This window comes from Tenrec ecaudatus, chromosome X (genome assembly GCF_050624435.1).
Source record: "Tenrec ecaudatus isolate mTenEca1 chromosome X, mTenEca1.hap1, whole genome shotgun sequence".
In the NCBI taxonomy this organism is placed as follows: Eukaryota; Metazoa; Chordata; class Mammalia; order Afrosoricida; family Tenrecidae; genus Tenrec; species Tenrec ecaudatus.
Genome location: NC_134548.1, coordinates 21,961,275 through 21,973,460, shown reverse-complemented (window position 1 = coordinate 21,973,460; position 12,186 = coordinate 21,961,275). Strand labels below are relative to the sequence as shown.

Here is a 12,186-nt window from a genome sequence, read left to right as displayed (position 1 = left end):
ATGGTTGATCATTGGTTCACAAGGGGGGTGGGGGGAAACAAGAGCTGATACCAAGGGCTCAAATAGAAAGTAAATGTTTAGAAAATGAGGGTGGCCAACATATGTACAAATATGCTTGATACAATTGATGTATGGATTGTTATAAGAGATGTAAGAGTCCACCAATAAAATGATCTTTCAATTAAAACTTTTAAAAGAATTGCTATCTTTAAGAGATAAGACCTTCCCAAGATTTTTTCTAAGAAGCAGACACCAACCAAAGAACCAAGAGTAACATTGAGTATCACCTAAGCCTACTCAGGCTGCATAAATGTTCTAACACTGTAGGGGTCCCAAGACTACTCCACACAGGGAGTGAGATGCTGTCTCTTAAGAAAAGTCCTTTACATTGGGATTCAGAGAGGATGCAAGTGGATATGGATGTGAGTGGAAGGAGTGCTGGGGTGGGGGGTGGTGTTCAGAGAAATCAGGCAACTCCAATCAAGGTTCACCATTTTCATTCCAGCAACTACTAGATTGGAAATTTAAAAAAAATTCTCTAGGAATGACAATGTGCTGATCATAACTGTCAGAAAATAAAATAACACAACCTATTTTGTATGTATCTACGATGTGCTTCCACCATTTGCAGTTGCTAAGGAATCCATGGTGATTAGTTGTGTTGTACAGTGTAAACAACACTTCATAGGGTTTTCATGGATATGAGTTTTCAAAAGTAAATGTCCAGGCCTTCATGGGAGGAAACCACCCACTCATCAATAGGTCAGCTAACCTTCATGGCTCAAAACATACTGTACCCAAGTTTGGTAAAGACAATAAAGCAGAAACTACACCTGTAGTGTCTTGGAGTATCCTCAGTGCCTGACAAACCAGGTTGTGCTGAAATCCAACACTATGGGATCTTTAAATACAACTCAACCATTGCCACTGAGTTCATTCCAACTCTTGGCAACCTCGTGTGCAGAATTTAAGGCTGTGATCTTTTGGGGGCAGACCACCCTACCTTTCTTCCTAGGTGCTTCTGGGTAGGGTAGAACAACCAACTTTTTCAGTTAATAGGCAAGTGCATAACCAACTACATCACACAGGGGCTGCTAACCAATCTTAAAAGTCCCCAAGAGTTAAGTCTTTCTTTCAATTTAAATATTGATCAATGTGCAATAAGCCAATATACCCGGGCACTTCAAAAATATTGCCACAAAATCAGAGAAATCTTTATTAAACAAAAATCTCCCAAAGTGAAGTTATAGTTTCATGACATATCTTCCCAGATTCTGTAGGTGGGATTATTCTTTAACACTTGCTCAGAAAATTTTGCACTCAGCTTTGGCATCATTAAGGGACTCAAATCATGTTCCTTTGAAATGTTGTTTTAAGAACAACAACAAAAAAAGGTCTGAAGGGGCAAGATCAGGGCTGGAGAGTGGATAAGGTTTCCCAACAAAATTCTTACTAAGCAGTCCCAGCCCTGGTTAGTCTCAAAGAACGAGCCGGTACATTTTCCTAATAGGGGAAAAAAATCCTTGAGGCTACTTTCCTGACCTTTTTCTCATCAATGCAGTTTTCTGTTTTCTAGAAACATCTTTATAACAAGCTCCCATGACACCCCCCCCCCTTCATCCTTCCAGAAAATCTATCTAGATGACCCCTTGGGAATCCTAAGACAACTATCTCCATCTCCTTCTGAGATGACCTTCTGCACTGAATTAATTTGGCTGAGCAAATCCCCTCAGAAGCCAGTTGCGATTGGATTTTTGGAAGGCACCCTAAGGAGATGAAGACAAGTGTATTACTGAGAAAACGTATCTGCAGCCACCCACGGATCGCAGAGACATGTTTACACACATCTTGCTGGGAACAACCCTCAGCTTAGTGAGTTACTCTTCCTTTCCCTCAGCCCTGGTAACCACCAAAGCATGTTTCTTTTCTGTGGAAACTTTTCCTTGACTTTTTCCAACAGTAGTTGCATAGAATGTCTTTTTTGTGACTGATGTATTTCACTCAGCATAATGTCTTCCAGGTTCATCGAAGTTATGGGGCGTTTCTCAGACCCTTCCTTATTCGTGAACACTCTATAAGGAATACTTTGTGCCTTATCCTCTTATCTTTACCTACATTAACCCCACTCCCTTTAATCTGGAGTATTTGGCTTCTGTTCTCCAAATTGGCTAGGGAAATTCTTGGCAGCACCCGGCAAGAGTAAAGTCTTCCTGCTTATGGAAAAGGGACACATGTAAAGGTACAAAATAAACATCCTTGGAAACAGAAAACGACTATTTTCCTCTTTCCCAACTGTTTAAAAAAAAACTTTTCGTCATCTCTGGGAACAAAATCACTCTTCTTCCCAGTGGTGACAAGGTTCCAGGAAGCAAGATGACTTAACAGCCAGGCTTGGCTAAGAGCAATCGCAGAACCAAGGTCAAGGTCTGCGTAGGTACTGGAATCCTAAGACACTTTTGCAAGGAAAACAGAAAGCAACTGGGCTCTTAATCCCCCAATCTAACCAGAGGAACTGGCTGCTGTCTTCTGAAGACTGAAGGTTCCAAAGTTCAGCCAGGGTGATTACAGTGGAAATCAAGAGATGAGACTCAGGGAAAGTAAGGTGTGGTTGCCAGACAACCAGCTCTGGTGGTTTCAGCTGGGAGAGACCATATTTAAATGCAGGGAACTCTGGGGGCCTAGCGGGTGACCTATTTGGCTGCTAACTGCAGAGTCAACAGTTTGAACCCACCAGTGGCTCTCAGGAGAATGAGGCTGCCTGCTCCTATCAAGATTAACAGCCTGAGACGTCCACAGGGACAGTTCTACTTCATCCTAAATGGTTACTATGCGTTAGAATTTCTTCAATAGCAGTAAGTTGGGTTTTGGTTTATATTTCAATGCAGGGACATCAACATATATAATGACTGACTAAATTAAAGTGGCACCCTTCCATTCTGAAGAGAACTTGCAACTGGTAACTACTTGAGGGGCACACTTTAAAAAAAACATTTTATTAGGGGCTCATACGACTCTTATCACAATCCATACATATACATACATCAATTGTATAAAGCACATCTGTACATTCTTTGCCCTAATCATTTTCAAAGCATTTGCTCTCCACTTAAGTCCTTTGCATCAGGTCCTCTTTTTTCCCCCTCCCTCAATGAGCCCTTGATAATTTATAATTTTATGTTGTCATATCTTGCCCTATCCAGCGTCTCCCTTCACCCCCTTCTCTGTTGTCCGTCCCCCAGGGAGGAGGTCACATGTAGATCCTTGCAATCAGTTCCCCCTTTCCAAACCACTCACCCTCTACCCTCACAATATCGCCCCCCTCACCCCCTGGTTCTGAAGGTATCATCCACCCTGGATTCCCTGTGCCTCCAGCTCCTATCTGCACCAGTGTACAACCTCTGCTCTATCCAGACTTGCAAGGTAGAATTCGGATCATGGTAGTTGGGGTGGGGGGAAGCATCCAGGATCTGGGGGAAAGCTGTATTCTTCATCGGTGCTACATTGCACCCTGACTGACTCATCTCCCTTAGACCCCTATGTGAAGGGGTCTCCAGTGGCCGACAAATGGGCTTTGGGTCTCCACTCTGCATTTCCCCCTTCATTCACTATGGTAAGATTTTTTTTTTTTTTGATGATGATGCCTTCTTCCTGATCGCTTTGGCATCTCATGATCGCACAGGCTGGTGTGCTTCTTCTATTTGCTTATGCACCCATTTGTCCTCAGCGATGTTATCATGGAGGTGTGCACCCAATGATATGATTTTTTGTTCTTTGATGCCTGATAACTGATCCCTTTGGGACCATGTGATCACACAGGCTGGTGTGTTCTTCCATGTGGGCTTTGTTGCTTCTGAGCTAGATGGCCGCTTGTTTATCTTCAAGCCTTAATAAGACCCCAGACACTATCTCTTTTGATAGCCGGGCACCATCAGCTTTCTTCACCACATTTACTTGTTCACCCGCTTTGGCTTCAGCAGTTGTGTCAGGAGGGTGAGCATCATAGAATGCCAATTTAATAGAAGAAAGTATTCATGCATTGGGGGAGTGCTTGAGTAGAGGCCCAAGGTCCTTCCGCCACCTTAATACTAAACCTATAAATATAGATACATAGATCTATTTCCCCATCCTCATATATATATTTGCATGTACATGTCTTTGTCTAGACCTCTATAAATGCCCTTTGTCTCCTAGCTCTTTCCTCTATTTCCCTTTACTTTCTTCCTGCCCCGCTATCATGCTCCGTCCCCACCTGAGTTACAGCTATATTGAGGGCCATACTTCAAACTCTTGTAAATACATAAGGAACCACTAGGCATGAACTGCCATCCAGAGACAATTCATTGCTCCCCAAGCACCAAGAGATTTACAGGGAAAACAAACATCATGGACTAAGACATTAAAGTGACAGTAAAGAAAACCAACCTTAGATGTTTCTTCTGAAGGTAGAGAGCCAGTGCTCCCATGGCTCCAAGCAGAGAATTAATACATATGTGCTTTCTACAACTCCACTACCTTATAGAAGTTTCACATGAGCTACGGTTAAAATTTTCAATGTTCTAGTAAGCACATTAACATAAAAAAGCCAAACCCACTGCCATGAAATCAATTCTAACTCACAGCCACCCTATAGGACAGGGTAGAACTGCTCCTCAGGGTTTCCGAGACTGTAACTCTTTACAGGAGCACAAAGCCTCCTCTTTCTCCTGAGAGCAACTGGTAGATTCAAACTGCTGACCTTATGGTCGGCAGCCCAACATGCAACCCAGTATGCCTCCAAGGCATTAACATAAAAAGTAGGCTAAAATAAACCTGGCCAGTATTGTACTGAACGAAACATATCCAAAATATCATCCTCTCAACCATGTAATCATTATAAAAAAACAACACTGAAACATTTGCTTTCTTTAGGTGAACACCCGCTTTCTTCTGCTTCTGCAAAGATTGCAGCCATGGAAACTCTACGGGGCAGTTCTACTTTGCTGAGGGTCACTATGAGTCAGCACTGACTCCACTACACATTTTACACTTACAGCACACCTCAATTCAGGTCTATTTCCCCTGGGAATAACTGACCTATAATTCAACTTCATGAAATGTAGTGGCTCCAAGCATACAGACATGTAAAACATACTTAAATGTTTTCTGATGAACCGAGTCGGGTATCAGTTTGAAATTTCAATTTAACAAAATTGATTTGGTTTCCCAGCCGCACTTGTCACTCAAGTGCTTATCAGGTGCTTGATAGGCATGTGGTTAGCTTTAGGGTCACCTGAGTTGGAACTGACTTGATGGCAGTGAGTTTCACTTGTTTTTTTGGAAGTGCAAACAGATTGGACAGAAGAAGGATAAAGAAATGCATGAATAAGCCAGAAAGTTCTGAGCCCAAATCATAGAAACCTTTATTACGACAAAAATATCAAAACATGAAGCTATTGTTCTTGACAGCCACCATATAGGTCTATGTACACTGACGAAGGCAATGTTTCCGTCCCCTTCCCAGAGATGGCTGCTCTCTTACAGTGTCAAAATGGCAGTTTGGGCTTCCTCGAGGGACTCAAATAGAGTTCCTTTGAAATGTTCTTTGAGTTTCAAGAAGCAAAAGAAATCTGAAGGGGCAAGATCAGGGCTGGAGGGTCCATGGGCTATGTGGTTTCCCTACAAAATTTATGCTCACCAGCCCTTTACTCTGGAAGCAGGAGCAGGTACAATGTCCTGATTATGCGGCGGTGGAGGGGGGAATCCTTCATGCCACTGTTCTGGCCTTTTCCTCATCACTTCAATTTTCAGTGTTCTGGAAACATCTTCATAATAAGCCCCTGTGATCCTTCAGAAAAATCTATCTAGATGATCACTTGGGGATCCTAAGAAAACAGTTGCCATCACCTTCTGAGCTGACTAACTTCTCTCTGCCTTGAACTGAACTGGCCCAGCTTGTCCCCTGAAAAACCGCTGTATCGATTAGACTTTTTTTTCCCTGAAGGAACCCCAAGGAGACCAAGACAAGTGTGACTTCTGACCGTGTGTGCCTGAAGTCACCCACTGATCACAAAGACATGTTTAAACCCGTTCGGTTTGGAACAAATCTGTGCTTGTATGAACTGGAACCCTAGTCACAATACTTTTTGACTTCACCACATAAAGAAATAATGATTAAGATAAGCACTGTAATTAAAAGCTCAAACCTAATAATTAAATGAAATGTGATAAATGACCAAGTAAAATATTAAATATAGATGTGTCTCCTTGCAGATGGCAGGTCTGCCCTATCAGTAAATATAAACATGGAAATGACACCTTCAGTCCCAACACAAAGCCCAACTGCACATTAGACTAGACACCTAGTTAAAGTCAAGTCATTCAGGAAGACTGAAAATAAAAGGATAGTGATGCTATACTAGGAAATGCGAGCAGAAAAGAGATGCCTTGATCTTCCTATCAATTAGGGTGGGATCCAGGTGGGAAAGTACTGAGTGAGTACAAGCACAGTAGTCTAGAATGCTTAAGAGTGCCAGTCAGAAGGAGGACATGACAGTTATGAATATATAAGCGTCCCACATCACACCAAGAGTCACAGAGCACATTATACGATATATACAGAGAAACGGAGCCATACCATTGGTTGTGTTCGTTGCTGTAGTTGATTCTGACTCATAGTGACTTCAGTGAGCAGAGTAGAACTGCTCCAGAGGGTTTTCATGGCTGTGATCTTTCAGAAGCAAATCGCCAGGCCTTTCTTCTGAGGTGCCTCAGGGTATATTTGAACTGCCAACCTTTTGGTTAGTACTCTACTGCTAAACCTTTTGTGCCACCCAGGGACTGAAACACATTGAGTGGATTAAAAATATATGTGTATAGTAGATCTGATATCTCAAGCTCAATAAAACCTGAGAAGAGAGCATATACTATCTTTTTTGCTGCCCAGATAACATTTGCATGAGATGGCTAGCTATTTGGCTACACAGAAACCACCGATCATCTTAAAGCTCTTATTTCAAACCACCTCTTTAAATATGACAGAATAAAATCAGATGATGGATGCCAATTAGAAGTACAGAAAATTCCTACTGGAAATGTAAAAACTCAAACCACTCACTCTTTGTCCATATAGAACGAAACTCTAAAGCTGCAGATTAGCTGAGGAAAGAAGCAAGCAGGACACAATAGTAAGAGCAATGCTCCCCAAAATCATTACAGCCTCAAATACAGATACAGAGAACAGCAATGCAAAACCTTGGAAAAACAATTGGGTTTTTTTAAAAAAATTCTGAAGACTGTCAGAGGGATTTCGGTAAGTCAAAGGAGGCTATGAACTGGAGAACAAATGTTATAAACTGAATCAATGCACTCCACCAGTGAGCCTAAACCAAGAGGAGAAACACAAATTTGGAATAACAAATAAAGGGGCTTTAACCACAGAGCCGGTTAGACAGAAAGAGACTACTATTGCAGTTAGACAAAGTGACTTAACCTCGATAATTAGGTTAATTTTCTAGGGAAGTCCATCAAAACAAACTCTCAAAGAAACAGAAAATCTATACAGATCAATACTAGAAAATACACAGAGTTGTCAAAGAGCAGTCTTACCCCCACCCCCAACACACACACACACACACACACACACACACCTTAACTTGTTTCGTTGGAGGATTCTATCAAACCTTTAAACAATTCAAATATACTGGTCTTTGCATGGGGGGAAGTTTCTCTTTCTGAAGCAAGCGTTCCATTGACAAGGAAACCTAAGGAAGTTAAACCAGCAGAGAAATACCCCATGGCTAGCATTATAATGAATCCAGGAGATATGTCATGCTTCTCTTCTGTGCATATTTAAAATTTCTCTGTCTTCCGAGATGAAATTAATTTTAAAACATGTTTACCTAAAGAGGAAATGTTCTATACAAATGCCATTTTTCACCACCCCATAGTTTGACTACATTGTTGGTGAGAGAGAAGGAAAACCTCAACTTACTGCTATTGAGTCTACTCCAACCCATAGCGACCCTACAGGGCAATGTGGAACTAGGCCTGTGGGTTTCCAAGACTGCAAATCTTTATGGGAGTTAAAAGCCTCATCTTTTACATTTGGGGCTGCAACAGGTAACCACTACATTTCCAGGGCTAAAAAAAAAGAACGGCCATAAATGTGGTTTGCCCTCCTCTTTTATGCTATGAAGACTATGTGCTGCTCCACTGCAGCTGAGGCATGAGCATCTGCCCCAGTCCCTACCTAACTGGTTTCAGGCACTCATCTGCTGCTCCCAGACACGGTCCTTTAAGCAGGGGAGATGGCCCTTCCTTCCCTGCCACTTTCTACAACCAGAGCTTCTTTACTGTTTTGCTGCATCACCTTAAAACGCCACCCCACACACCTATTCTAAATGCTCATGCTCCCACATCACTTGCCCAAAGAGAACATCTGTCAAGAGACTGCAAGAACTAAGGGAAGAGCCTGGCTAAAGGTGGACTTTGCACGACAACACCCTTTCTTTTAGTCGTCATTGCCATTTATGCCTTGTGATTTCTGGCCAACTCTCCTGCCATTTCACGCAATGCTTCTGTGAGCTTCCCTCTGTGGAAAAGACTTAGCTAATAGGCTTCTCCCTTTATCCTAGGGGTGCATGTCTTCACTCCCTCACCTCCACCACAAATAGGTAAGAATACTTTTATGGGAAAAATCAAGCAAAGATTTGTTTTGACTGTTTTACTTTAAACCTCGTCCTTTTCCCTTTGAAATGACAATCTGATCTCTTTTGGAGGGGTGGGGGGAAAGGGGGCACATGCTTTGGAGATTAACCTGATCAGATCCATTGGTTTGAGTGTTATTAATGAGGAAAAGGCACCCCAGTGCAGTGAAGTCCCTTTGTCCAAGGTCACACAATGAATTACAGCAGAACCTAAATTAGACTGTTGGGTCCAGTGACTGGATTCATAGGTTTTACACATAACACTACCCCCTACCATGGGTTTCCTATTCAAGTAACACCCTCGCCAAGACACCTCTAACAAGGGTCGACTCTAGCAGCTACAGAAAGACATCGAGTGAAACACCAGTCCAATGATTAGAGCTACCATTTCACCACTGATGATGGAAGGAAGGAGATGGGAGTTTCTGGGCTACTTTCATTGGTTTCTTTTCATGTGAATTACTCAGTGTCAGTTGACTCTAAGGAAAGGTAGACGCCACCGGATTCTTCTTCAAAACCATCGAGTAGAGACCGAAAACATGATCATTTATAGTAAAAGCAATATTTTAGTTCTAGCCTGGTGCTACCTCAAATTTTGAAAAGGTTCACAGGTGGCCAGGAACAGGGCAATAAAACGACGGAAGAGCTTGCTGCAGGTGAAGTTTAAGCTACAAACATGAACATCGCTCTGTTGGGCTTTCACCATCTCTCTCAGGTAAAGTACCGTCTTCAAATGTAATGGGTCTCAACTGTAATCTACTCCTCTCTTCCTATCTCAACTTCTGTTTTAAGTATTACCAATATCCCATTTTGTGATCAGGCCTTTCCAGAATAGTCTTACAGACTCGGTACTTTGCTCTGTATGCCCAACTGACACACCGGGGCCTCGACATTTACATGAAGTTCATGAACGAGCAAACCCAAGCCAACTTGGTTGCCATCTACTGGATTCCAACCCCGAGCGCCACCACAGGGCAGAGGGAAGCCACCCCACTGGGTTTCCAAGACTGGAACCTGCACAGGGGCCGACTGCTGGGTTCAAACTGACGGCCTTTGAGTTGGTAACTGAGCGCTTAGTCACTGCACCACCTGTGCTCCTTTTATTTCCACACACACCCCCGCCATTCCATTCCATCCCATCAAAACCCACCCCCACTGTGGTGTCTGGGGAGCTTTAAACATTGTTGCAGCTCCCTCCAGGTTTGTTTACCTCACTGCAGAAAGGACACAAGTTGAGGAAACAACGGGTGGGGGGATGGGACGGGGAGATTGGGCTTCCAAAAGTTCCTGAGAAAATTCCAGGCCCTTGTAATTCCACTTTTCCCGACCAACTTTTGGAAGGTCCGCGCCCTGTTCCCCCGCCCCTTCACGCCGCCCCGCCAGTTTGAACCGGGTTGGGGGGTTGGGGGGAGCACTGTCCCCCATCTCAGCGAGGCCTAAAGGCAGGTTGGGGCCTGGGTCGCCTGCTCGCCCAGCCCAATTCCTGTGGAGTTGCCCACAGCGGGCTGGACCAGGTGGAGGTGGGTGCGGCACAAAAGCCGAGGTCGGACGAGGAAAGGTGCGGAAACGCAGGCCGAGGTGGTCTCAGCCCTCTCGCTCTGCCCGGCAGTTGAGGCGCTGCCAGGCCTCGAACAAGATTTTCCCTAACAGTTCGAGTCCCACCACTCAGGCCACCCAGCAGGCACCTCAGCGAAGGGGGCAAAATGCCATTGCATAATGTCTTCAAGCTCAACGATTTCTAAACAGCTCTTACCCAAGCACAGATAGCCAAGTAGGTATAGCTGGCACAGCCACCCCACCCCCCACCCCGTCTCATCCCCCCCGCGAAGTTTTCTGTCACGGAGGGGGGCAGGCCCCGGAGACGGCAGGTTTGGGGAAGTCCCGCCGTTGATGAGGGTCCTGAGACACGGTTTCCGGGGCCAGGCCTGCCTCCCGGCGCCCTCCGAAAACACCCCGAGCCCTCCCGCGCCTCCCATGGCCTTTGCCCAGAGGCTGCAGGATCTGCGCCCCTGAGGCCCGGCGGCGGGCACTCACCGAAGTCCAGGAACTGCTTGATGGAGAGCGGCGACGGCGAGAAGCGCGAGTAGCGCTCGATTTGTTTGGGCACCGGCTGCTTCAGCAGCCAGTAGAACAGCCGCATCCTGGCAGCAGCGTCGCGCAGACCCGCCGAGAAGCCGGGTTGCCACGAGGACTGGCGTCGCCGAGTCGCGCGGGTGGGCACGTCCGTCAGGCGCGCACGCCCAACCTCCGCCTCGGCCTCGGCGCCACTGAAGCGGCCGCGGCTGAAGCTTCGGGTTGCCGCCGGCTGCCCGCGGCTTTTCCCAGGCCCCGCCCCGAGGGCGGAGCCGGCCGCCGCACGTACGCAGCGCGCCCAGCGGCGAGGGCGCTGGGGGCGCGCTCCCGGTCGCGCCCACCGCTGATTGGCGGCCGCCGCTTCCTTGCCTGAGTGCGCAGAGGCTCCGGCGCCTCCCTACTCGCTCCCGGGCCACGCAGCCCAGCCACGCCCCCAGCTGGGTCCTAGGCTAGCGAAAGGGGGCGGAGGCGCGGGACGCCGGCCGGCGAGAGCACCCGGGGCCCACGGCCCGAGTCGGGCCCCACGCGCCGCGCCACGAGCTTCTCCAGCCTGGAGGACTCTTCGGGGAGGCCCGGCCCACTGTTGGACTTCAAGATCTTTGCTGTATTTGCACACTTTCCATTTATCATTGAATTATATTGGATTTTCCCCCCATGCCCCTTCAGCTCTACCACCACTTTGGGGTCAAATTAAATGTAAACTCACTGACTTTTTTATGCACCTATTGGACAGGACCAATTCTTAGGTCACTGGTTCTGTGTCATTCCTCCCCTCCGCCCCACCAATCCCATCTCCACTCCTCTCTCGTGCCTAACACATTGGAGAAGATTCAATGTTCGGATACTACACTGATACCCCTACCCCCGCTGGTATTGGCCAGAATTAGTTGTACAGTCACGATCTCTGCCACCACCTACACTCATTAAACTCTCTGCCACTTACGGAAGCTGACTGCCGCATCTTTCTCCCTTCGAGACTGGTGGATTTGAGCTGCTAGCGCTGCTGTTGGGAGATGCTATCCCGTTGGTTCCGACCCATGCACAACAGAACGAAACCCTGCCAGTGCCTGTGCCATCCTCACCTTTGTTCCTGTTGGAACCCATTGTTTCAGCTACTGTGTCAACCCATCTCAACGAGGGCCTTCCTCTTTTTTGCTGCCCCTCGACTTCACCATCCTGAAAACACGTCCAAAGTATGTGACAGCCACTAACGTTAGAGAGGATTCACTGTCAGGTCACTAGCACTCTTTCATACACCACCTGCCTCACTATCCCATGACTGTGGAGTGGATTCCAAATCATAGGACTAACCCCACCGGACCCACGGCCATTGAATCAATTCTGACTCATAGCCCCGTATAGAGTAGAGTAGACCTGCGCCTTAGGGTTTTCCAAGCTACAACACTGTACTGGACCAGAAAGCCTTGTC

The 12,186-nt window shown here is 46.1% G+C and overlaps 1 protein-coding gene across 1 annotated transcript in view; it reads right to left on the bottom strand.

Moving 5' to 3' along the window:
• PDK3 (pyruvate dehydrogenase kinase 3) overlaps window positions 1–10,993 on the bottom strand; it is a 69,841-nt gene extending 58,848 nt beyond the window's left edge. Inside the window, exon 1 of the mRNA XM_075538900.1 lies at window positions 10,719–10,993. Within this exon, the coding sequence (XP_075395015.1) occupies window positions 10,719–10,824 (106 nt within the window). The 5' untranslated portion in view covers window positions 10,825–10,993. The remainder of the gene's footprint in view (window positions 1–10,718) is intronic.
• Between the last annotated feature and the right edge of the window lie 1,193 nt (window positions 10,994–12,186).